Source organism: Haliotis rubra, unplaced genomic scaffold (genome assembly GCF_003918875.1).
Source record: "Haliotis rubra isolate DU_JTF1 unplaced genomic scaffold, ASM391887v1 Scf2, whole genome shotgun sequence".
Classification (NCBI taxonomy): domain Eukaryota; kingdom Metazoa; phylum Mollusca; class Gastropoda; order Lepetellida; family Haliotidae; genus Haliotis; species Haliotis rubra.
In genome coordinates this window covers 1,353,704-1,381,556 of record NW_025766002.1, presented here as the reverse complement: position 1 = coordinate 1,381,556, position 27,853 = coordinate 1,353,704, and the positions used below count along the sequence as shown (strand labels likewise).

Below are 27,853 nucleotides of genomic sequence, written 5' to 3'. Positions count from 1 at the left end.
CATATGGTCTGTGTGTACCGGGTGAGTTCTCTATGTAATGTCATTGGAATTTCAGTGCTGGTATTTTAATATAAGGGATAGTTATATAATGCATTTACAGCTATAAAGCACATGGAGAGGTGAGGGGTGAAGGGGCCCAGTTGGTCCGTTTTCGTAGACGTTGTTATTGACTGTGCAGATGCGTATATCAACCGTGTCAAAACATGTGCTCGTGGGTTCGAACCCCATTACTCGCTATGATTATTACCATTGGTTATTCAACACGACAATCGCTCCAGTGCGTTGTGTGATATCACTGGAATGTTGTTCAAAGCGGCATTTAACCCGACCCGTTGGTTCACACAAATGGGTGCGATCATTTGCCACTGTCCGTGGGTACAGATTACGGATAGATTCAACACGGTTCAATACACTGGCATTACTGATTCTAGATCTGTATTGTGAAATCTTCTTCAGGTAGAGACTAAGAGGTCAGGTGAACAAATGCCTTGCCTTTGCATGTGTTTGTGAAGGGTGCCACTTGTGTAGCAGGATACGCTGAACGTTTCGCGAGCACCTGGTTTCATAAATAATTAGTGATTTATAAACCAGGCATGGTAGAAACTGTACTATTGACTCTGCTTATAACATATATTTTATGTGAATTTGGAAATAAGCTTGTTGCATATGGGTATGCAAAGCTCTGTTTTACCCGCAAAGCAATATTACGTTGATGACAATATAGATTGTGTGACCAAGCATAAATATCAAGAGCATAAATAAATGAAATCCTAAATATTTTCCTCAAAATGTCAACTAGGCTTTTAAACCACAGTGAGGTTCATAGTGTAAAGTTTTGTTAAGAATTCGCCAATTTTCACTGAATTTTATCATTTATTGAACTCATGACAACAATCCTTTCAACGTTACGAATTTGTTTACAATACATCAGTTCACGTGTAAACAGTACCCTTTAAACAGCATGAAATATTTTGCAAAAGGTAGTTTAGAACAGTTGCCCGAAGTAAAGGCTATATTTACAACTTTTGATGGGAAGTATATATCTACATCGATAGAATGATTAAATGAGATATAATTTCACCATAATATTTTACTCAATGCGGGAAATAACATACATGCTTTTATTTTGTCTATATTTTACTCATACATGCTCATATTGTACCGATTTTTATTTTTCTTGCGTCGACAGATTCATAAACCGAATGGACTGGTATACAGAACCATTATTGTTCCATTAGTGTCTAAAGGGCAATGTCCAGCATAACTTGACATACATTATAATTAAAAAAGTTGATTCTCTCAGGGAAACCCGAACAGAAACATTGACGTCCACATTCTTAAATACCACAATGTTATATGGGGCTTCTGATTTCTTTTATTCTTCCTGCTGACTCACCTTTTGATCTGATCAGTAATGGATACGGGGTATTAAGGGTACAATACGTGTAGGCTATTTCGCTATCGTGTTCAAATAGTGAGTGTGCAATACGCTTGGTAATATTTCTAGATCCACTTCGTGGACCTGCCCATTAGGTTTCTACTCCATTAGTTGGCTTTTCAATGACCCAACCAACATAATTGTATCGTAATGGTGTACCAACAACCATTACACTTGGAAACGAGGCCCCAGAACACATCATATATATTTATATACTACAATATTATGCGACTGATTCGAATCCCTGTCTAAGAAAGGGTATATCAAAGCTACCCATTCATTCATTGACATCGGTCGCTAGGAACGATAAAACACGTCTAAATGGCGTCCATCAGCCTTGACATTGACCGACCACGTGGAAGCCATAAAAGACAACATTAACTCCCGATCTGCCAATCAAATGACGCAATGGTGGGATAACTTCCGCTTCTGAACATGCAATACATCACATTGTCCCCCGATGTCTGGGTTGGCTTTTAATGTATGGGTTGGTCCCCAGGGTTACCACAGACCGTGGCTTGAGGCTGAGACACGTAACACTGCCTGTTTCGCACGTTGGAATGGGAAGGGTGTTTCTAGATTGAGGTGTATTGTAAATTTAGGCGAACTTTTATAGCTATTTGTAGTATTCTGATATTTCGGTAGATGGCGTCTCCAACGGAACCAAACAAAATACAAGAAAAAGTATCTATATTTTTTAAAAGAACAAGGCGTGTTTCTAGTGTGATCAAAAGTACACGTGGGTGGTTCACACCAGATCACGGTTCACACACACACGCACGCACGCACGCACGCTCGCACGCACGCACGCACGCACGCACACACACACAATGTCTTCTTTCCCGATTCTGAAACGTGTTTACATATATCTAGTGTCCTTATTAACCTAAGCGTCAACTTTCTATCTGTCGTGATCTGTGACATTCTGAGATAAAACAAACGTTCTGAGATAAAACAAATGTAGACGAACACTAGGAAGAGCTTAGGGCAGGATTCTTTGTCCAGTCGCAGCTTGACCGCCGTCGGCGATGTCCAGCCGAGGGACAGTAACTGACGCAGTTACAGATGACAACGCCCAGGGACACAGAGCGGTCATTGGTTTTATCCCTGAGCTCCAAAAATGAAACTTTTAGGTGTAGCAGGACAATTTATTTATACTATCCCTGCGGCGGGTACGTTTTGTTGGGGGTTATGAAGAGGTGTCGGGGAGTTGATATGGGCGGGGACAGTAAAACGTGGACTATCCCAGAGTATATAACACTAATTGACCACAGCATAATCCATTGATGTGTATTAGTTTGTCGCGTCATTACTTTATGACTTAATGATTAGTGAAAAGGATTATTAACTTAAGTAAGAGAAGGTACAGCACAGCTGGTTCGGAGCTGTATATTTTCATCTGTGTAAGCATTTTTTATATAAAAAAATCAAATTTGAGTAAATGGACTATTGTCTGTTTTATAGGGTATATGGCCTGACACTGTAAGCTTTTACTGAATATTTGTATTGCCACAGTATTTAATAAAATACGTCTTCTCCTCCTAATTCCTCTTCACTCTCGTTCTTTTCTCCTCTTGCCCTCATTCTTTATCTCCCTTCCTTCTTCGCCTCCTCGTTCATCTCCTCCTCCCTTTCTCCTCCGTATTTGTATTCCTTTCTCTTCGACTTTTCCTCCTTCTCTCGTTTCTCCACCTCGTCCTTCTTTTTCTTTTCGCCTCCTATATTTCTTCTCGTCCATCTCCTACTCCTTACCACCTTCTTCTCTTTCTCTCCTCCACCTTCTCCTCCTCCTTCGTTCCCCTCCTCCATCTATTTCTACTTCTTGTTCTTCTATGAATGAGTATGCAGTGAAACATACTTACCTCAAAGATTTGAAAAGGGTTCTTCATTTCTCGAACTTCTGAAGATTCTCTGTTTTCAGTGGTACTGAGGAATTCGAGTTTTCGAGTTTTATACTGTAGTGGTGTATGGTAGATGCATCGTGCCTTGCTCATGCTATCAACCACTGGATTGCCTGTCACAATCGATAATATGCATATCTCGTATAAGTGCTGACGGCGATACTGAACACCATGTATCCACCCACTTTGTTGTTTACTTCATAACCACCTATACAAATATAACGACGTATATATCCGTTGCAGTTTAAACGCTACACAATATAGAAAGATAAACATTAGAAATCAACATTTTGAACGGCAATAGAAGTGATACACACTTGAGGTTGGTGGTGGGTGAGTGGTGGCGTTCTGGTGGATGTGAACTTCCGTGAACTTCTGTATGGTGTGGAACATGGCGTCTCGAAGTATATTCTAACATGAGAGAATTGAAAATATTAAGCATATTCTGAAATCACTTTATATGTAAACTGAACATATACTTTAAACAAAATCAGAAAACTCTAGCTTTGAAACTTTGAAAATGGGACCACGCTTAATTTCCAGTTGAATAACAAAATGTCGGAGTGATCGACCGTCTCTTTACATACACACCAGCCGAACTTGTTCATCACCGAACACACGGATATGCTAGCGTGAGAAACTGTTCGAAAGCAGTGTATCATGTAATGTAAATATCACTGAATAATTCATGATATCACGTGACACGGACCTAACAGCTGGAGTAAAGGGCAGCAGGTGCGTCTGTCCTAATCATAAAGCATGGCCACACGCTGGTGTAATGTCACCCGGGTTTGTGTCCGTTTACGGTCATCAATGGCCAGGTTGTTTGACCGTTACGTTATGTCGCCGCCTTACTTTCAGGGAGCTGTAATTGACTTTGAAATTTGATACGCTACACCATGACAATTTCTGTGGTTGAATGCCATGTTATGACAACGGCCTGTCAATCAACTCTGTCATTGAGTACAGGTTAGGCCGTTCCATGTACATATTGTGTGGATTTAAGGCAAATCTTGTTTCAAAATGACAGCTTAATTGCTTCCAGTCAGAGGTTTATTGATATGAAATTAACCTTTAATAGGTCCGTATGTCTCGTCGTGACTTTGATGTCATTGTTACTGCCTATCTCTGTGTTCGGTTTGTTATCTCTCACAGTACAAGAAATTAGATATATACAACCAGTGCAATAGATTACCAAGCTTTGAGTGAGTGAGTGAGTGACTTAATATTTAACGTCACATCGGCAATATTTCAGCCATATTGTGACGAGAACATTTGATATTGAAATGAAATATATGTATATTATAAAAAACCTGTCGACGAAGGGCAGTAAAACAACTAGAATATCACAATTACAACTAAAACTAGTATGGAGAGTTAAAACTGATAGCACTATTTGGACAATACAATATAAAAACAAGCTATAGATCGCCAACGCCAGAAGGTAGATCACCAAACTAGGGACCATGGGGACTTACAGTACCTTGGCTACCTGCATGGACCCTAGTTGGATTTACACCATCCCTTCAGCTGCTGGCGATTGTAAGAAATGTTAGCCACAATTAAAATGACAAGAATGCTACGTTTAAAAATCCTGGCAAGTTTAAATTGACTTTGAAAGTTTTGGGACTTACGTACCCTCTCAGGAGGAACCAAGCTTTGACCCTCCTCAGAAACAGATAACATTTGGTGTATAGAGCAAATAGTTGTGTAAAATATATGAATAGACCACTGAAAGTCAGTAATGAGAGCAAGTTCGCGGAAAACGTAAACATGTCCTGCCCTACTTGCACTCGCCATTTACACAATTTACTTAAACAGTAAGTATGTATAGACCGACGCCGCGCTGGAGTACGCTCGCTATGGCGGGATGTGAACTGACCAGACAATCAAGTGACTGATCACCCAACTGCAGAACATCTAGTTATTAATTTTGAATTACGACTGCTGTGTATAAGTTCAGATATTTTGTGCTGTATAGGATGCCGCTATATAAGCGAATTTACCTTGAAACCGACCCAGAAAACACATGTTATTAGACTTATTCATTTACAATTATAAGATTTCTAAGATACCCAACAACAGCTGTGTATTATACTAATAATGATAATAATGTATTTATAAAGCGCCTAATATCCACCATAGAGATGCTCAGTGGCGCTGTGACAATATTGGGGAAGGAAATAGTTCATATAATTTTACAGAAAGGCAGCAGTGAATAGATGGGTCTTTAGCTGAGATTTAAATGTTTCTTTCGATGAAGTGTTCCTGATTTCCTTTGGAAGAGAATTCCACAGTTGAGGGCTGGCACAGGAGAAGGCTCGGTCAGACAGTTGGTTTGGAGATCTGTGTTGGGTGAGGAGAGAGTCAGAGGAGGATCGGAGACTTCGCTGAGGTACATACACGGAGACGAGATGTTTGAGATAGTCGGGAAAGTTATCAATGTAGAGGCAGTCATGAGTCAGAATGAGGATTTTGAAGGTAATTATTGCAGAGATGGGGAGCCAGTGTAGAGACTGTAGTACTGGGGTGATATGGTCATGACGATGAGTGTGGGTGATACATCTGGCAGCAGAATTTTGGATTCTTTGTAGTTTCTGGAGTGATTTAGTAGAGAGGTTGGCATATAGTGAATTACAGTAGTCGAGTGACAAGACATCAGAAGTTTACAGGTGTCAGTATCAAGGTAGTGGCGGATATTATGGATGCTGTAGTAGCAGGCTCTACTGATGGAGGTGATGTGTGCATCCATGGACATGTTGGAATCAAGGATGACACCAAGATTCCTGGCACTTTCTGATGGTAGGATGTCTGTGTCACCAATACGAAGTGAAGGTGATGGAAAGCAGTCTTCAACTTTATGAGTTGATGTTTGGAGCCAATGAGAAGAAACTCTGTCTCTCCTCATTCAACATCAAATAATTGGAGATCATCCACGATTTGATTTCCTGAAGCAGAGCTCAAATTAGTTAATATTGAGTGAAAAATCGTCTGATTCAAAGACAATGTAGAGTTGCGTATCATCCGCATATATGTGGAAACCAATGAAATACCACCTGATAATGCCACCAATGGGGAGAATGTAGACTGAACAGAAGGGGGCCGAGAACTGATCCCTGGGGAACACCATATAACAATGGTGACTTTGATGATTGTACATTTCCGATTTTGATAGATTGTGTGCGGCCTCGCAAATATGAAGAGATCCACTTGAGCGCATTTCCTGTTACCCCAATGTGATGTTTAAGTCGATGCAGGAGTATTGTATGATCTATGGTATCGAATGCGCTGGATAGATCAAGGAGCACAAGCGATGTCACCTTCTTCTGGCCCATATTGACAAGGATATCATTGTGGATAAAGCTGTCTCCGTACTGTGAGATGTCTTGTAGGCTGACTGGAACGATTCTGCGAGGTGGTTTGTCTCAAGATGCACCTTCAGTTTGCCAGCTACCACTTTCTCTAAACATTTAGATACAAATGCAAATGTGTTAGAATATATTTTTAATAAAATGTTTAAAACTTTCAAAACAAACTGTATTTAAAAAACCCATGAAGAAGTATTCTTTGAGGGCTGACTAAACGCGGGTACATTTAATCTTTCCATTCAACATCGCTAACTTAAATATTTTCAACCGAAAATCAAACATATGATAAGATCAGCCGAGAAGAATACTTTTCTCTGTCCTTCAGTTTAATCGTAATGATAAAATACCAATGGTGTGTACAAGAGATCTTACAGTGTTTGGCTGTGTTTTTCTCATTCTCTTTGATGCTACAACGCAGCTCCTTCAGGTGACAAGGATCTACCACACTAGCAAGATACCCATCTCTGTATCATTTCACTCCTAATCAACATCACTAGACTTATAGTGGAGTTAATGAAAACACAAGACAAGTAGACGGGATGAATCACAGATCCTCAGTAGCGCGTCAGTAGATGTTCAGATTCAACGGAAAGTGTGTAAATGTTGTGTTTGTGACTCAGCAGCAGTATTCCTGCTATACGACGGTCTGGACCAGACAATAGCGTGATTGATGTAATGATCAACAGCTCATGTATCATTATTATTATTATTATATAATATTTATTATAGGATATTTATATAGCGCACATATCCACGCAACTAGTACATGCTCAAGGCGCTGGTTTTCCCCTCGATCATTGGATGTCAATTCCAGCGGCACATCGTATTATTAATCTCAACTCCCTGGGGAGTATACAACTCTTGCAGCCACTAGGCGCACCAAGTTACGAGGTACCCATTCACAGCTCGGTGGGCGATCTTTGCAATGTCGGGCTATTAACCAAGTCACCGAGCCTGATGATTTATAGAATTAAGATGCGACATTAATTTAATTTCTGTGTGAATTTTTTTCATCATACTGCATATTTATATGAGAGATAGCGCATGCGTGTATGGAGTTCTTTCTAAACTTTAGGCTTGAAATGAATTACATCTATTTTAACCCAATTGACACTTGATGCGCTCACTAATACGCCCACCCTTCTACCCGAGTATCTCAAAATATTTACCTACACCAGCCCGCATCTCAAGGAGCGGCAATTACAGCCATTGGGTTTATCCTAGCATCCCGACAAGTGGTGAAAGTATACAATTCGTACAAAGATAGTTTAATTAGTATACATTGTCCAAGGTCGGATGCCATTGATACACGTAACTTCCTTTTTACACCTTTCGGTTCCGGGTCAACAGGTAAAAGGTCATTGACCTAAGCGTGACATAACAAGCACAGCTGTCCCCTACTTTGTGGGCCGAGTAGGGGTCAGTTTTATGGATTGTTGAAAGTTCTGATACTGGTTAAATATTTAGACATGGAGTCTGTTAAACTGTCTGTGGGGATAAACACGTGTTTATTAGAGCTTGTTGATGTAATCACGGTTGGTTATGTTTAAGATTTTATCCTCTGTGTGTAATAAAAATCAGAGTTCACTACAAAGTACTGACTTTAAACTGGCTGTGATATTCCGCGTGAGACTTATTAAGCTTTTGAAAATGTTTATTTATAACCTAGAAGGTCTGGAGTCCTAAGTAGAAAGCCAACACGGGAATATTGTTTAATGCCGCACCATCTGTCTTCCAGCTGCTCAATAGGAAATGTACAATTTGTTTCCACTTTCACTGTCACCCAGTTTGTTTGTAGATATAGAAATTGGATTAGATAAGACGGAATATTTGCACGATCTTACACAATTATAGGAACCAGCCCCGTGAAGATCGGGTGGAACTGTTCTTCAGCGACCCAAGTAAGAGGAGACTTGTGGAATCAGAAGGTCAGACTCGCTTCCTTGGTCAATGTATGTCATCATAGATCACATGCGTAGATCAATTCTTATGATACAGCCACCGACTCGTCTTGTCAAGCCTTGATAATCTACAGATCTCCTTCACTCAGCTCGAATACTGCTAAGCGGGGTAATACCTCACTCACTCTAGGAGGCTAGTACATTGCTAGTACATTACTTATGAAATGTTATCAATGTTATACTTAATGCGATTATTATCTATCTATCTATCTGTCTGTCTGTCTCTCTCTTTGTGATGTGTGTCTGTGTGTGTTATTGTTTAAGCGACGTTCAACGGTGCCCAAATACTTGAAAGGTAACTTCCAACTCAAGTTACATGTACAAACTTCATATCACTTATCAAGTAAGGAGTGGAAGTAAGGAGTGGTTGACACAAAGCCGCATCCATCCTCTCAGACTTTCCTGCTAATATAAACACCACCTGGTTATTCTTTGTACTTGCACGTGCTTGCATGCTATCGCCAGTAACCATGGAAACAACAAGAAATCGCGCCCTGCTATACCTTGTACGTGTGTGCGGACAATGATCACACCATAATTACATCCTGTGTGACAATGTGTCAGGTACGGTATAAATCCAGTTAAACATATTCTCATAAAGAATCGAGCTTGTTGTACGAACTGTTATATTCAATCGAGGTGTTCGACTTATGTTTTCTGCATAACTGTACACAAAGGTTAGCTTGAAATAGGAAGATGAATTGATAAGCTCATTTTACAATCTGGCATATAAATTCGTTGTCATTTTATATTCGTGCATATATACGTTGTGCAGTGAGTGGCATTCTTCCGTAATGATGGATCCAGATACGTAATGATGTTTCCAGATACGTAATGATGGATCCAGGTACGTAATGATGTTTCCAGATACGTAATGATGGATCCAGATACGTAATGATGTTTCCAGATACGTAATGATGGATCCAGATAAGCAATGATTTTTCCAGATACGTAATGATTTTTCCAGATACGTAATGATGGATCCAGGTACGTTATGATGGATCCAGATACGTAATGATGGATCCAGATAAGCAATGATGTTTCCAGATACGTAATGATGGATCCAGGTACGTAATGATGGATCCAGATACGTAGTGATGGATCCAGATAAGCAATGATGGGTCCAGATACGTAATGATGGATACAGGTACGTAATGATGGATCCAGATACGCAGTGATGGATCCAGATAAGCAATGATGGGTCCAGATACGTAATGATGGATCCAGGTACGTAATGATGTATCCAGATACGTAAAGATGGATCCAGATACGTAATGATGGATGGATCCTTGCGTTTCGGTGAACCAGGTCAACACACTGATACATTTTGTGATTAGATGTAACATGTTTTTCAACTATCATCTACACTCATATGTAAGGGCGGTGGGGTAGCATAGTGGTTAAGGTGTTGAAGATCCGGGTTCGATTCCCCACATGGGCACAATGTGTGGTGTTCCCCATATCGTAATATTGCTGGAATATTGCCCAAACAGCGTAAAAGCCTACTCACTCACTCATACTCATGTAAAGATATCTTTCAGTCGAGTCAGTTTGCAGCTAGGTACAACGAGCGTGTTACTCTTAATCATTAATTTATCCAAACATTTCATCAGCAAGAAATTGCGAATACACATTACGTAAATTACGTCTTCAGGTGACATTATACTGCTTCTGATATAAAAAGTCTTACCTATCTTTTACATACTTTACTATATGCATAAAACTGACATCAAGGGTGATTCCCATGAGGTAGGGAGTTGGGTTTGATACCGTCTTTGAGTAAATTAAGCCGAAAATATTGAAGGTCGTAGACGTGGACCATTTCGGTGACACCCACAGGCTTTGGATGGCCGACAAAACCAAGAAATATATTGGGATGATTCTGATATTTTGTTATATCATGTGCAAACAAGTTTACATCCAGACTTGTATCTTTTATTTGTTATGAGTGATACATGGACGGTTTCACATCATAGTCACCTTATCTGATCGTCAAAGTATTTGCATATAAACACAGAAGCCGCAGGCTACCATACAATCTAAATATATCTTTTACAGAAAAAAACAAACATTTTCATCTGACCATGTATCCAAACAAATTACGTATTAGCACCACCCTGGACTCCATACACCACCATAGTATTTCGGGTTCGCTTTTGGAACAGGAGAAGGGTCCTGGGCCGGGACACGGGATTTCTTCCAGTTCTCCAGCCTCTTCTTCATCATGTCCAGTAGATCAGGGTACTTGGCTGAGAGGTCGAAGTGTTCGGTTGGATCTGCAGTAATGTTGTAGAGCATGAAGGGAGGGAACGTTTGGTTATCAGCTTCATAGACACCTTCATCAATTCCCAGATGTGGTAAAGGAGCCCAACCATTGTGAGATCCTGGACTTCCTTGCATGAGTTTGAGATCTCCGTACCTGATTGCTGCTGCTTCCCTTTCATCATAGATGTTGTAGACGAATTCATTTCGCTTGCTGGGTCCACCATTGATGAGCATGTCGTACTGACTGACTCCGTCCATGTTGGGATCTGTGTTCTCTCCACCAGCCAACTCCACCAATGTCGGGTACCAGTCCACAGCATGCATCATTCCAGTGTTGAGGTAGCCTGTCTTCTTGAGAAGGTTTTTACTGTAGATGAATCCAGTTCCTTTCGTTCCCCCTTCCCAGAGAGTATTTTTGGCTCCCCGTAAAGGCAAGTTATTAGATGCTGTATATGTAGGCCCACCATTATCAGTTGTAAAGACCAACAATAGATTGTCCATAAGACCTTTTTCTTCTAATGCCTGAGTGATATTACCAACAGCTTCGTCTAACGCACTCACCATTCCACAATAGATCCTTCTGCTTATGGTTTCTATGTTCATGTACATGTTTTCATATTTCGCTGGAACTTCAAGAGGTGCATGTACAGACTGGAATGGAAGGTACAGATAAAGTGGCTTACTGTTGTCGTGGTTCTCGATGATTTCAATAGCTCTGTCTGCAAACACATTAGCAGAATACGTTCCATTTGCGTCTCTATACACAGTCTTGTTATAGCGAAAATCCAGTCCTACTTCGTCTTTGCCTTCCGTTCTCGTGTGGTTAAAATAGTGTTCGGCACCACAGTAATATCCAAGATAGGAGTCAAAGCCTCTCTCTGTGGGTGTATACTTCCAGTTACAGAAACCAAGATGCCACTTCCCAACCATGTGAGCATCATAGCCAAGTTGTTTCAGTTTCTGAGGGATTGTTGTTAGATTGGCCGGTAGGTGTTTTGCTTCGTTCACCAATATGACGCCATCTTGTAGTCCTGTGTGATAGGGGAAATATCCCGACATGAAACAGTTTCTGGAGGGCGAGCACAAAGGCTGGACGTAAGAGGAGTTGAGGATGACACCTGCTGTAGCAAATCTGTCCAGGTTAGGGGTGATCATTTGAGGGTTCCGAAATCCAACATCGTTCCATCCCAGGTCATCAGCAACTATAAATATAATGTGAGGTTTCTCTGCACACTCACAGAGAACTGTGGTCAAAAGAAGGCATACAACAGATGTGAAATACATGTTGTTTCTGGTGTAGGCAGTGAAACGGAGTCGTATATAAGAGATCTTTTAAAGATAACGTTACATGTGAGTGACCTAATTTGAACCAGCTTGTGTTCATATCTGTGGAAGAAATGCTTACATTGACATATTCCTGACTAATTATGTCAGGCATTGAAAAATATGGAGATTATGTATGTAAACGCTAAAATGCAATGCTAATTTGTCATGGTTATGACTGCAACAGTATTGGATGTCAGGATTGAGTCACTGAAAATGAAACATGTTGACGTTATTGCTGTAGCTTAAAGGCTATGTTACTTTCAGAATTGCACAAAATGTCTGAAGCAAAACACCATAGAATCGAATTAAAAGACTTGCCGACCTGTTTTGGACAACAGGTTTAAGAGTTGTCTTCCGGGCTTTATAGAATGCAGATGAAGCACAGCATTTCGATTTTCCGGAAATTAATTTAGTGTATTATGCTACTATAGTGAGTGAGTGAGTGAGTGAGTGAGTGAGTGAGTGAGTGAGTGAGTGGGTGGAGTGGGGTATTGGGTGGGTGGGTATCGGTGAGTGAGTGAGTGAAAGATTATGTGAAGATTTAACATCACATCCGCAATGTTTCATCCATATCGTGACGAGAACCAATTTGATAAGAAAGATTATGTGTACAGTATAAAACCTGTCGTCAAAGGACAGTAAAACAACTATAAAAACAGGCTGCAGGTCGCCAACAACTGAACGTAGATCACCATACTAGGCACGCGTGAGTGAGTGAGTGAGTGCGTGGGTGAGTAGTGAGGGTTTTAGGAATATCACGTATGGAGGGATACCAGAAATTGGCGTAACACGTAATCGAACCCAGATCTTCGGCGTGATGAGCGAATCCTTTAACACGATAAACGAAGAAAGTATTTGCGACAAAGCACAAATAATCTGGATTTTCAAAAACTCTGCTTGAATTATAGTAATCTCTGAAAAGAATCAAGGTTAGTTGTGTCAAAACATTTGATTTTTGACTTTGTACAACACAATCTCGCACGACAAGCGTAATTAAAACTGCATTCCTTTATTTCTGTGCCACTTATCACTATACGTGGGGGACCAAATACATACATACAAGTGGTTACATGTCTGTCTTCAAAGGTTCAGGACAGTTTGTCAACAAACGAAAGTAAGTTTCATCTGAAATTTATATAAAAACAATATGTGAAATGCTGAACTTCCTAAATGATGACATGTTTGTGCACCTCGGTGGTCAGGACAAGAGGTACATGCAAGCATCTCCCAACATCTAACTGTTATTCAGTCCTTGAATATCTGTTTTTTTATCTAACCGACTTCCAGGATTGGCCAAATCAAAACAATATTGTCCAAGACGTTTAACTTAAGCTCCGTGTATATCAATGATCTGAATGCATTCAGTAATGGCCAAATGGCCAATTTCCTTGCACCTATTTACCCTTTACATAACATTAACACTTGACATAAAATAACCCCGCGAAACCGTCCCATCCGTTCATACGTAGATCTGTTTGTGACGATTCTGAATGACAAACAATTATCCCATCAGACTGTATGGGATCCGTGAAGGTCCGGGTTAGAAGGTAGCTTCAGTATCCCATGCTTGTCGTAAAAGGCGACTAACGGGATCGGGTGGTCAGGCTCGCTGACTTGGTTGACACATGTCATCGGTTCCCATTATTTACAGACCGCCGCCATATAGCTGGAATATTGCTGAGTGCGGCGTAAAACTAAACTCACTCACTCACTCAGACTGTATGGCAGGGGGGATGACTCTAACTTTCCAGCAGTCGATTTTCGCTTTTGGTCCCTAATATTCTAGCATCCCCAGCCTTTTGTGTTATCACTTTACAACTTTTGTGTTTTTGCGTACATTTAAGAAAACGTCACAGGACACATTTGACAATTTGACAAGTCATATTACTTGTTTGATCGTAGCATAAATGTTCTTTTAATTTACGGCTAGATTGTCAAAAATTGCTGACAGCTGAAGGGATGATGTAAATCCAACTAGGGTCCATGCAGGTAGCAAAAGTAATGTAAGTCCCCATGGTCCCTAGTATGGTGATCTACCTTCAGTTGTTGGCGATCCATAGCCCATTTATATACTGTATTGTCCTAATTTGAAATCCAATTTTAGAGAGAGTTGCTAGTTTTATTCCTTGATACCGTGATATCTTAGGTGATTTTACTGTCCTTCGTCGGCAGGTTTTTTATTATTTATATGTATTAATGGTGAAGTCACAACTTGTTTACAGTCACGATATGGCTAAAATATTACCGATGTGACTTAAAATCTTAACTCACTCACTCACTTCTTTGATCAGGGTTTGCAACAATGAAGGCCTTTCGAAAGTTTTCAAAGGTTTTACTGTAAAACATGGAGGATATTGACAGAATTTACGTGCGATGCATTTGAGTGTTCGGGTGAACAATTGCCATTCCTTTGCATGTGTTTGCACTGGTGCCATCGATGGGGCAGGATTTATATACAAACAACACATTATATATGACTATAAAATCTGTCAACAAAAGACAAAATGAACATTTGAAACTTCTATATATTTATTAAAATATGAGTATTGATAACAATACTAAATAACATTATTATAGATTACCAACAACCACAGTTAGGCCACCACACAAGGGACCAAGGTACTTCTGCTAACTGGACCCGTGAAGATCCGGGGTAGAATAGGTCTTCAGCAACCCATTCTTGTCATAAAAGGCGACTATGCTTGTCGTAAAAGGCGACTAACGGGATCGGGTGGTAAGGCTCGCTGACTTGGTTGACACATGTCATCGGTTCCCATTTGCGCAGATCGATGCTCATGCTGTTGATCACTGGATTGTCTGGTCCAGACTCGATTATTTACAGACCGCCGCCATATAGCTGGAATATTGCTGAGTGCGGTGTAAAACTAAACTCACTCACTCACTCACTTCTGCTAACTGCACAGTACCCAAGCTGGATGTACACTATCCTTCTGGGAACTAGCGATTGTCAGAAAGTTTAGCCAAAGAGTTACAATAAACGAAAATACTACGATTAAGAACACAGAAAAATGAAGAATCCTTTGAATGAAATTGGACTTACGTACCTTCTCAAGTGGACAATTATTTTACGGTACTTCAACCACCTTTTGATGTTTTGCCAAAGTTTCACCAAGTGTTTTTGCAATATCGGATATATTTGTTAATAATTGTTAATTAATCTTCAAGATGATGTAAGATTTAGAGCCGTTACCTGTAATTTTCTGGAACATCCATAAAGTATAGTGGGAATCGGTACAATGGACTCAGCAGAGATTTCATTCGAACACCGGAAGGGTTTATCGCTTGTAATAAATGTACTGTTGTCTTGACAAACTATGATGGTGAAGATGTCCCTGAAGGATGGTTGCAGGGCAGTTGTTGATAAAATAAAGAAAAATCGATACATCAATCAAAAGAATATAATGGCATATTCATACATTAAAGCGGCCTTCACACGGGAAACTAAAGTTTGACAACACATGTTGTTAAAATTTTAAAGTTGCCAAACTCGCGTTTTCAAACTTTCGTGGCACTTGAGCGATGCCATTTTGGAGGTGGGGTTGACCGGACGATCAAAACATCACGTGACAGTTTCGTTGACTGTGATTGGTTGTTTCTGGACAACACGAAGTTGACAACACTTCACACTTTAAACTCGAGTTTGACAACACCGAATGTTTGATGGAAAGGTTGGTGAGAAAAGAGATCGATCCTATTTATCGACAACAGTTTGACAAGTATGAAATTGGTGTTGGTGGCGAGTTGTTGGAATGTTCACACTCTCAAACTGGAGTTTGACAACATATTTTGAAGCTATTCTTCAAGGGAAGGTTCCAGCTAGTGCACTTACAAATAGTGATAGTATACTGATGCGAGTTGTATTTTTACTGCATAAGCAGGGCTTTTGTGCTGGCATTGCTGTAGCCAACAGTGATATCATGTTTTTTTTATGTTGGCATCATAAGTAACAGTTAAGGTGATGTATAACCACACCCCTTTAGTCTGGAGAGACAGCATCAATAAGTCATACATTACTTAACGTGTTCAAGTTGAAACAACTTCCGTTCATAGTCGTAAGATACTAAAGTACTGTCGGAAATGCTACAAAAATGCTTTTTAGCCTCAATATCATTAGAAAGGTGATAAATGTATTATGTTGTCAATATATCAACTCACCTATAGTGTACCTAATTTTTATTTTAATTGATTTAACATTCCCATGCATTTAAAGGGCAGTTTACAGGAGAGAATTTGGTACCAAAACAACAACCTAAGATTTTTGCAGTTCAACAACAGAAATCTGAAATAGTCTTTACATGTATGCTAATAATACAGGTGGTGTAAAAATATAAATTAACGTTTTTCTTAAACAAATAAATGTTGAATGTTTGTGTTACTTTACTTAATTATCGTTTCTTTATTGAAGAAATATTAATATAAATGTTAAGTCTTGATAAATAAGTTTCCCGTGATGGATGCACATCTTTATCACAGCGTCCACTATGGCCAACTATTTACAGACGATTGTTGCAAAGGTTTATAAGTTGTTTGTGCTTGAAAAAGACAGAGGTAAACCTTTCATTAGTATAGAAATGGTTTAATACAGAACTTGTAGAGCTGTTGGTATGTCTTACCAACAAGTCAACAATATTGTAAACAATTCAGACACGACAGGGACCGTCTCAAAAGCAACACCGGGACGTAAAACCATCCTTGACAACTTTAACACGTTGAGTACTTAGAGGGGCGGTCTACAAACGTTAGGAGAAGAAGAATATATATATTTTAAAGAAGCTACACCAGTGACTTCGTTAAATCTGTGGCCAATGTTCACAACTAGATTAAACTGACCGAATTACATCCATATATTTGCAATGAAATATATTGTTGACATGCAAAACATTTATTAAAACGTTGCACATTTCTACAATCAATCGATAAGATAACACAAGTGATAGGATTTTTTCCAATGTACAGTAATTCGTATATTTATTCCACAACAAACACACATACACAAATGATCCCTTACATAACCAATAGGTATACTATACGTACACATATTCAACATTTTGAAGAAAACATCTATTGAGATGACCCCTCGCCCGAGCGTGTGCTTAGGTGTCAATTTCACCTGTCGATACCGTGCATGCTGATGACGTAACACAGGCAGTTAATGTTTGTATCAAATAACGTCCACTACCCCTTATTTTTCTAAGTTTTGGTATTTTCATCAGTAAAAACGCATTTTAGGGCATGTCTCAAAATTTAGTCCCTCCATCTACATAGGTAGATGTTTCTTAAAATGATATTTGTTATTTAGGTAACTGTAATACTTCTGAATTTTAAATATAAGCCAAAAAGCATTTTTCTAGCATTTCCGACAGTACAATACCATTTTCACAACATTATTTAAAGACATCCATCTCTATAATAAGATATAGGCTTTAATTGAGATATTAAGTTTTTCTTCAGTGAGACATGTCTGAAACTTTAAATCATCTTTGATATACTTTTAAGACTGTTATTCATAAACAGACGCTTGAACTCTTGAATATCTGGTTCTCGAGACGCACATTTGTTGTTGCGTGGCTACGAGCAGTTTCATATTTTATGGCTGTTTCAAAGTGATGGCTTCTGCCAGTACTTTGTTAATGTTATCACGGACACAACTCTTCAACTGATATCTGGTACATGTTGTAAACGACCTAACAGCATGAACGGCGAAGAGCAGCCACCACTCACGCTGCTATAGAGTGAGTGAGTGAGTGAGTGAGTTAATATTTAAAGTCACATCGGCAATATTTCAGCCATATCGTGACGAGAATAATTAATGATTATATCATATATCAATAAAATTAGAAATCAAAACCTGTTGACGAAGAACAGTAAAACTACTAGAGTATCACAGCTCTAAGTCTAAAACTATTACGCTATCATATAAAAAAATATCACTACAGACAACAATACAATATAAAAACGTGCTATAGATCACCAGCAACTGAAGGCTGATCACCATACCACCATAGAGCCAACTGCCAAAATTACAATCAATTCATTCCTATTTCTATTGTATGTTTCACAGTGAGGGTGTTCTGAGTGAGTTGAGCTTAACGCCTCTGCTTTGAACGACAATGAAGCTATTTCACAGTACGTCAGCTTGATGGAACAATCAAGCCCCGACTAATCGGTATTTCTTTGATAAACTACCAAAGGCAATTTTCAGGGCGAATGGGAGACTTATTCATTCTACCTATCGATCGAAGAGCTTCTATTGGACGCAAACTGTGCATAATTTAGATAAATGGGATCCAAAGTAATACTTACAAATTGTCTGTTGAAAATTACTCTCAAATTTTCACCAGACATTTCACAAAATATCAAGGGGCGGTGGGGTAGCCTAGTGGTTAAAGCGTTCGCTTTTACGCCACTTTCAGTAATGAATGACGATATATACTTAAACATAACACGTCCTATGGGATGTTGTATCATGTTAGTGAATCTCTGACCATCCGATGCCTACGGTCCACGTAATGAATAAAAACAGGTAATATCAAGACTCAAATGTATGTATCATTACACTGTTTATACATTTTTCAAGTAATCACCAAATGTTCGTTAATAGACAATGCAGTCGCATGCAACGTTGCGGTTTAATTCAACATCATTTACAGAAAATCAATGCGAAAAAGCATTTCTTGAATATTTAATGTGCATCCCATCCTAGTTTGTGTCAACACCATCCAGGACTCCATGCACCACCATAGTATTTCGGGTTCGATCTTGGAACAGGAGAAGGGTCCTGGGCCGGGACACGGGATTTCTTCCAGTTCACCAGCCTCTTCTTCATCATGTCCAGTAGATCAGGATACTTGGCTGAGAGGTCGAAGTGTTCGGTTGGATCTGCAGTAATGTTGTAGAGCATGAAGGGAGGGAACACTTGGTTATCAGCTTCATAGATACCTTCATCAATTCCCAGATGTGGCAAAGGAGCCCAACCATTGTGAGTTCCTGGACTTCCTTGCATGAGTTTGAGATCTCCGTACCTGATTGCAGCTGCTTCACTGTCGTCATAGATGTTGTAGACGAACTCATTCCGCTTGCTGGGTCCACCATTGATGAGCATGTCGTACTGACTGACTCCGTCCATGTTGGGATCTGTGTTCTCTCCACCAGCCAGCTCCACCAAAGTTGGGTACCAGTCCACAGCATGCATCATTCCAGTGTTGAGGTAGCCCGTCTTCTTGAGAAGGTTTTTACTGTAGATGAATCCAGTTCCTTTCGTTCCCCCTTCCCAGAGAGTAGTCTTGGCTCCTCGTAAAGGCAGGTTATTAGCAGCCGTATACGTGGGGCCACCATTATCAGTTGTAAAGACCAACAATAGATTGTCCATGAGACCTTTTTCTTCTAATGCCTGAGTGATATTGCCAACAGCTTCGTCTAACGCACTCACCATTCCACAATAGATCCTTCTGCTTATGGTTTCTATGTTTTTGTACATGTTTTCATATTTAGCTGGAACTTCAAGAGGTGCATGTACAGACTGGAATGGAAGGTAGAGATAAAGTGGCTTACTGTTATCGTGGTTCTGAATGATTTCAATAGCTCTGTCCGCAAACACGTTTGCAGAATACGTTCCATTGGCGTCTCTATACACAGTTTTGTTATAGCGAAAATCCAGTCCTACTTCACCTTTGCCTACCATTCTCAAGTGGTTAAAATAGTCTTCGCCACCAGAGTAATATCCAAGATAGGAGTCAAAGCCTCTCTCTGTGGGTGTATATTGCCAGTTACAGAAACCAAGATGCCACTTCCCAACCATGTGAGCATCATAGCCAAGTTGTTTCAGTTTCTGAGGGATTGTTGTTAGATTGGCCGGTAGGTGTTTTGCTTCGTTTACCCCAACAACGCCATCTTGTAGTCCTGTGTGATAGGGGAAATATCCTGACATGAAGCAGTTTCTTGAGGGCGAACATAGAGGCTGGACGTAGGAAGAGTTTAGGATGACTCCCGCTGTGGCCAGTCTGTCCAGGTTAGGTGTGATCATTTGAGGGTTCCGGAATCCAACATCGTTCCATCCGAGGTCATCAGCAACTATAAAAACAATGTGGGGTTTCTCTGCACACTCACAGAGAACTGAAGCCAAAAGAAAGCATACAGTTGATGTGAAATGCATGTTGTTTCTGGTGTATGCAGTGAACCGCAGTCGTATATAAGAGATCTTTTAAAGATAACGTGACACGTGCCTTACCTTATTTGTACCAGCTTGAATTCTTATCATTGGAAGAAATGCGTACATCGACACATTCCAGACTGATTATATCACACAGTAAAAGAAGAATCCAGATTGTATTCGTAGACGCGAAAAACGCAATATTAATTTTGCACGGTCATGATAACGAAAGTATTGAATCAGTCACTGAAAATGAAACATGTTGACATTTTCACTGCAGCCAAATGTTTGTGTAACTTTAAGAATTGCACAAAATGTTAGAACAAAACACCAGCGAATTTAATTGAAAGACATGCCAACCCGTTTTTGAGGACAGGCTTGAGGGGCGGCGGGATAGTCTAGTGGTTAAAGCGTTGGCTCGTCACGCCGGAGACCCGGGTTCGATTCCCCACATGGGCACAATGTGTGAAGCCCATTTCTGGTGTCCCCCGCCGTGATATTGCTGGAATATTGCTAAAAGCGGCGTAAAACTAAACTCAGTCAGTCAGTCAGTGAGAGTAGGCAGACGGGCTTAATATAGAGATGAGCACAGTGTTTTGATTTCCCAGAAATGAACATTGTGTATTATGCCATTTGTTAAAGGAAGAATAAATCTAACTGAACCAAGTATTAGTAATATCAACTTTTGACTCTTGTCTAAAACACAGTTTACTATTGTACTGGTATATAAACTTTAGAAACATAAGCACAAAGAAAGATAAATTGCTGTGTCAAGCAATGTATTAGAAAACCCCTGTCTCAAGGATTAACCAACATTTCTAATGCTCTGAAGCAGTGGGTGAGTGAGTGAGTGAGTAGCGAGGGTTAACACCATGTTTAGCAATATCACGGGTTGGGACACCAGAAATTTACATCACCCATGTGGGAATAGGGCCCGGATGTTTGGCGGGACGAGCGCACTCCTTAACAACGCTGAAAGTATTTCAGACAGGCATAAACAATGTACTGTGGATTCTCATAACCTCTGCCTGACCTACTGCAATTCTGTAAGTACCAAGTTCAACGGTGTCAAAACAATTGATTTTCATATGTGTAAACCATCATCTCGCACAACAGACTTAATAAAAACAGCATTCCATTATGTATGTGCCATTTATCACTGAACGTGGGGACCATACATATACTTGTATATTAGTAGTTACATGTCTCTCTTCAAAGGTTTAGGAAAATTTGTCAAGAAAAGAATGTAACTTTCATTTGAATTGTATTTAACAAACAAAAACCCCAGTATATGAAGTGCTGAATTTCCTAATTGATAAGGTCTTTGTAACTTCTGTATCTTGCAGTCCTTCACACTATTTTCAACGTATTTATTTTAAATTTCTAAAGGTTTATGGAAGCAATGTTGAACATGCAGGGTGAGACAACTGCTAGACATCCCGTAAACCAAATCATATTTGGACACTCCACGTATTCTTCAATTTGAGAATACTCTGAACCTGTTTATTTTGGGGGGACTTAACAGCAGGAATGAAAATAATCTTATTTAGAAATATACCTTTGGAAATATATGGTATACAGCTGGTAATCATCTTCATTGTAATTGTTTAAAACAGGTTAATTGTTTTTAACAGCAGAAACTCTCGAGTGCTTCAGCAATGTTTATGACTGTTGGAATGAAATGGCAATAGAGTTGTCGTCCTTGTTTGAAGTCGTTTTGATGTTCATACGCCAATATGAAATCCTTCCAGATTGACACGAGTCTTTATTCGGTTTGTCTCGAAATACCACGAGTGGCTCACCAATGCCTACATACGTTTCCAAAAACGTCTCATTTGACAAGTCATATTTGAACAGGGGTTACAACAATGAAGGTCTTTGGAAAGCGTTCAAAGGTTTAGCTGTAAAACAAGGCGGATATTTCAAAATGTGACAGAAATTACCTGTGATACATTTGAGTGTTCGGGTGAACAATTGCCGTTCCTTTGCATGTGTTTGTAGTAGTGTCATCGATGGGACAGGGTACGCTCACCTTTTTGCTTGCAACTTGATATCATCACTGTGTGATAGAGATTATTAATTCATCCTTTCAGTCAGTGATTGAGTCCAGAATAGACAGGAAAAGAACTAGAAATCACAGGTAAATATTTAACACAAGTATATAATGACTAAGGACTTACGGTACTTCTGCTACCTGCATGGTAACCAAGCACAGCTCTTGTGACTCGACAGCTCAAGCTTTTTTTCTTTTCTGGGTTGGAAGCACTGTACTTTTTGAAGCTATTCTTCAAGGGGAGGTTCCAGCTAGTGCACTTAGAAATAGTGATAGTATACTGATGCGAGTTGTATTTTTACTGCAGAAGCAGGGTTTTTGTGCTGGCATTGCTGTAGCCGAGAGTGATATCATTCTTTGCCGGCCGCGAAGCCATGTTGGCATCATAAGTAACAGTTAAAGTGATGTAGAACCACACCCCTTTAGTCTGGAGATACAGCATTAATAAGTCATACATTACTTAACGTGTTCAAGTTGAAACAACTTCAGTTCATAGTCGTAAGATACTAACAGTTCCACAACATTATTTAAAGACATCCATCTCTATAATAAGATATAGGCTTTAATCGAGATATTAAGTTTTTCTTCAGTGAGATATGTCTGAAACTTTAAATCATCTTTGATATACTTCTAAGAGTGTTATTCATAAACCGACGCTTGAACTCTTGAATATCTGGTTCTCGAGACGCACATTTGTTGTTGCGTGGCTACGAACAGTTTCATATTTTACGGCTGCTTCAAAGTGATGGCTTCTGTCAGTACTGTGTTAATGTTATCACGGACACAACTCTTCAACTGATATCTGGTACATGTTGTAAACAACCTAACAGCATGAACGGCGAAGAGCAGCCACCACTCACGCTACCATAGAGTGAGTGAGTGAGTGAGTTAATATTTAACGTCACTTCGGCAATATTTCAGCCATATCGTGACGAGAACAATTAATGATTATATCATATATCAATAAAGTTAAAACTACTAGAGTATCACAGCTCTAAATCTAAAACTATTACGCTACCTTAAAAAAAAATAACTACAGACAACAATACAATATAAAACGTGCTATAGATCACCAGCAACTGAAGGCTGATCACCATACCACCATAGAGCCAACTGCCAAAATTACAATCAATTCATTCCTATTTCTATTGTATGTTTCACAGTGAGGGTGTTCTGAGTGAGTTGAGCTTAACGCCTCTGCTTTGAACGACAATGAAGCTATTTCACAGTACGCCAGCTTGATGGAACAATCAAGCCCCGACTAATCGGTATTTCTTTGATAAACTACCAAAGGCAATTTTCAGGGCGAATGAGAGACTTAGTCATTCTACCTATCGATCGAAGCGCATCTATTGGACGCAAACTGTGCATAATTTAGATAAATGGGATCCAAAGTAATACTTGCAAATTGTCTGTTGAAAATTACTCTCAAATTTTCACCAGACATTTCACAAAATATCAAGGGGCGGTGGGGTAGCCTAGTGGTTAAAGCGTTCGCTTTTACGCCACTTTCAGTAATGAATGACGATATATACGTAAACCTTACATGTCCTATAGGATGTTGTATCATTTTAGTGAATCTCTGACCATCTGATGCCTACGGTCGCCCCTTACGTCACACGAGAAGGTGCACGTAATGAAGAAAAACCAGGTAATATCAAGACTCAAATGTATGTATCATTACACTGTTTATATATTCTTCAAGTAATCACCAAATGTTCGTTAATAGACAATGCAGTCGCATGCAACGTTGCGGTTTAATTCAATATCATTTACAGAAAATCAATGCGAAAAAGCATTTCTTGAATATTTAATGTGCATCCCATCTTAGTTTGTGTCAACACCATCCAGGACTCCATACTCCGCCATAGTATTTCGGATTCGCTCTTGGTACATGAGAAGGGTCCTGGGCCGGGACACGGGATTTCTTCCAGTTCTCCAGCCTCTTCTTCATCATGTCCAGTAGATCAGGATACTTGGCTGAGAGGTCGAAGTGTTCGGTTGGATCTGCAGTAATGTTGTAGAGCATGAAGGGAGGGAACTTCTGGTCATCAGCTTCATAGATACGTTCATCAATTCCCAGATGTGGCAAAGGAGCCCAACCATTGTGATCTCCCGGACTCCCTTGCATGAGTTTGAGATCTCCGTACCTGATTGCAGCTGCTTCCCTGTTGTCATAGATGTTGTAGACGAACTCATTCCGCTTGCTGGGTCCACCATTGATGAGCATGTCATACTGACTGACTCCGTCCATGTTGGGATCTGTGTTTTCTCCACCAGCCAGCTCCACCAAGGTCGGGTACCAGTCCACAGCATGCATCATTCCAGTGTTGAGGTAGCCCGTCTTCTTGAGAAGGTTTTTACTGTAGATGAATCCTGTTCCTTTCGTCCCACCTTCCCAGAGAGTATTTTTGGCTCCCCGTAAAGGCAAGTTATTAGATGCTCTATACGTGGGGCCACCGTTATCAGTTGTAAAGACTAACAATAGATTGTCCATGAGACCTTTTTCTTCTAATGCCTGAGTGATATTGCCAACAGCTTCGTCTAACGCAGTCACCATTCCACAATAGATCCTTCTGCTTATGGTTTCTATGTTTTTGTACATGTTTTCATATTTAGCTGGAACTTCAAGAGGTGCATGTACAGACTGGAATGGAAGGTACAGATAAAGTGGCTTACTGTTGTCGTGGTTCTCGATGATTTCAATAGCTCTGTCCGCAAACACGTTTGCAGAATACGTTCCATTGGCGTCTCTATACACAGTCTTGTTATAGCGAAAATCCAGTCCTACTTCACCTTTGACTGCCATTCTCGAGTGGTTAAAATAGTCTTCGTCACCACCGTAATATCCAAGGTAGGAGTCAAAGCCTCTCTCTGTGGGTGTATATTGCCAGTTACAGAAACCAAGATGCCACTTCCCAACCATGTGAGCATCATAGCCAAGTTGTTTCAGTTTCTGAGGGATTGTTGTTAGATTGGCCGGTAGGTGTTTTGCTTCGTCTACCCCAACAACGCCATCTTGTAGTCCTGTGTGATAGGGGAAATATCCTGACATGAAGCAGTTTCTTGAGGGCGAACATAGAGGCTGGACGTAGGAAGAGTTTAGGATGACTCCCGCTGTAGCCAGTCTGTCCAGGTTAGGGGTGATCATTTGAGGGTTCCGGAATCCAACATCGTTCCATCCGAGGTCATCAGCAACTATAAACACAATGTGAGGTTTCTCTGCACAATCACAGAGAACTGAAGCCAAAAGAAAGCATACCGTTGATGTGAAATGCATGTTGTTTCTGGTGTATGCAGTGAAACGCAGTCGTATATAAGAGAACTTTTATAGATAACGTAACACGTGCCTTACCTTATTTGTACCAGCTTGAATTCTTATCATTGGAAGAAATGCGTACATCAACACATTCCAGACTGATTATATCACACAGAAAATGAAGAATCCAGATTGTACACGTAGACGCGAAAAACGCAATATTAATTTTGCACGGTCATGATAACGAAAGTATTGAATTAGTCACTGAAAATGAAACATGTTGACATTTTCACTGCAGCCAAATGTTTGTGTAACTTTCAGAAATGCAGAAAATGTTAGAACAAAACACCAGCGAATCTAATTGAAAGACATGCCAACCCGTTTTTGAGGACAGGCTTGAGAGTAGGCAGACGGGCTTAATTTATAGAGATGAGCACAGTGTTTTGATTTCCCAGAAATGAACATTGTGTATTATGCCATTTGTTAAAGGAGGAATAAATCTAACTGAACCAAGCATTAGTACTATCAACTTTTGACTCTTGTCTAAAACACAGTTTACTTTTGTACTGGTATATAAAAACTTTAGAAACATAAGCACAAAGAAAGATAAATTGCTGTGTCGAGCAATGTATTAGAAACCCCTGTCTCAAGCATTAACCAAAATTTCTAATGCTCTGAAGCAGTGGGTGAATGAGTGAGTGAGTAGCGAGGGTTAACGCCATGTTTAGCAATATCACGGGTTGGGACACCAGACAGAAATTTGCATCGCCCATGTGGGAATAGGGCCCGGATGTTTGGTGTGACGAGCGCACCCGTTAACAACATTATAAACGCTGAAAGTATTTCAGATAAGCATAAACAATGTACTGTGGATTCTCATAACCTCTGCTTGACCTACTTTAATTTTGTAATTCTGTAAGTACCAAGTTCAACGTTGTCAAAACAATTGATTTTCATATTTGTAAACCACCATGTCGCACAACAGACTTAATAAAAACTGCATTCCATTATGTATGTGCCATTTATCACTGAACGTGGGGACCATATATTTGTATATTAGTAGTTACATGTCTCTCTTCAAAGGTTTAGGAAAATTTGTCAAGAAAAGATTGTAACTTTCATTTGAATTGTATTTAACAAACAAAACCCCACTATATGAAGTGCTGAATTTCCTAATTGATAAGGTCTTTGTAACTTCTGTATCTTGCAGTCCTTCACACTATTTTCAACGTATTTATTTTAAATTTCTAAAGGTTTATGGAAGCAATGTTGAACATGCAGGGTGAGACAACTGCTAGACATCCCGTAAACCAAATCATATTTGGACACTCCACGTATTCTTCAATTTGAGAATACTCTGAACCTGTTTATTTTGGGGGGACTTATAACAGCAGGAATGAAAATAATCTTATTTAGAAATATACCTTTGGAAATATATGGTATACAGCTGGTAATCATCTTCATTGTAATTGTTTAAAACAGCTTAATTGTTTTTAACAGCAGAAACTCTCGAGTGCTTCAGCAATGTTTATGACTGTTGGAATGAAATGGCAATAGAGTTGTCGTCCTTGCTTGAAGTCGTTTTGATGTTCATACGCCAGTCATATTTGAACAGGGGTTACAACAATGAAGGTCTTTGGAAAGCGTTCAAAGGTTTTGCTGTAAAATAAGGAGGAAATAATATTTCAAAATGTAATATAAGAGTGACAGAAATTACCTGCAATACATTTGAGTGTTCGGGTGAACAATTGCCGTTCCTTTGCATGTGTTTGTAGTACTGTCATCGATGGGACAGGGTACGCTCACCTTTTTGCTTACAACTTGATATCATCACCGTGTGATAGAGATTATTAATTCATCCTTTCAGTCAGTGATTGAGTCCAGAATAGACAGTAAAAGAACTAGAAATCACAGGTAAATATTTAACATAAGTATATAATGACTAAGGACTTACGGTACTTCTGCTACCTGCATGGTAACCAAGCACAGCTCTTGTGACTCGACAGCTCAAGCTTTTTTTCTTTTCTGGGTTGGAAGCTGTGTATTTTGTTAAGCTATTCTTCAAGGGTAGGTTCCAGCTAGTGCACTTACAAATAGTGATAGTATACTGAT

At 39.7% G+C, this 27,853-nt stretch overlaps 3 protein-coding genes across 3 annotated transcripts; all 3 read right to left on the bottom strand.

The window, feature by feature from the left end:
* Positions 1 to 10,587: 10,587 nt before the first annotated feature.
* On the bottom strand, positions 10,588 to 12,234 carry LOC124275326 (arylsulfatase B-like). The gene has a single exon (XM_046710824.1). The coding sequence runs from the start codon at positions 12,215 to 12,217 to the stop codon at positions 10,775 to 10,777; it is 1,443 nt and encodes a 480-aa protein (XP_046566780.1). The 5' UTR covers positions 12,218 to 12,234; the 3' UTR covers positions 10,588 to 10,774.
* Positions 12,235 to 18,874: 6,640 nt separating this feature from the next.
* On the bottom strand, positions 18,875 to 20,432 carry LOC124275254 (arylsulfatase B-like). The gene has a single exon (XM_046710734.1). The coding sequence runs from the start codon at positions 20,430 to 20,432 to the stop codon at positions 18,990 to 18,992; it is 1,443 nt and encodes a 480-aa protein (XP_046566690.1). The 3' UTR covers positions 18,875 to 18,989.
* A 3,772-nt stretch (positions 20,433 to 24,204) lies between these two features.
* Positions 24,205 to 25,784, bottom strand: LOC124275325 (arylsulfatase B-like). Its single transcript, XM_046710823.1, has one exon. It carries the CDS (start codon positions 25,760 to 25,762, stop codon positions 24,320 to 24,322), a length of 1,443 nt encoding a protein of 480 aa, XP_046566779.1. The 5' UTR covers positions 25,763 to 25,784; the 3' UTR covers positions 24,205 to 24,319.
* Positions 25,785 to 27,853: the final 2,069 nt, after the last annotated feature.

Excerpts from the sequence above, each read along its gene's own strand:
- LOC124275325 (XM_046710823.1), bottom strand. The coding sequence starts at position 25,762 with ATGCATTTCACATCAACGGTATGCTTTCTTTTGGCTTCAGTTCTCTGT.
- LOC124275254 (XM_046710734.1), bottom strand. The coding sequence starts at position 20,432 with ATGCATTTCACATCAACTGTATGCTTTCTTTTGGCTTCAGTTCTCTGT.
- LOC124275326 (XM_046710824.1), bottom strand. The coding sequence starts at position 12,217 with ATGTATTTCACATCTGTTGTATGCCTTCTTTTGACCACAGTTCTCTGT.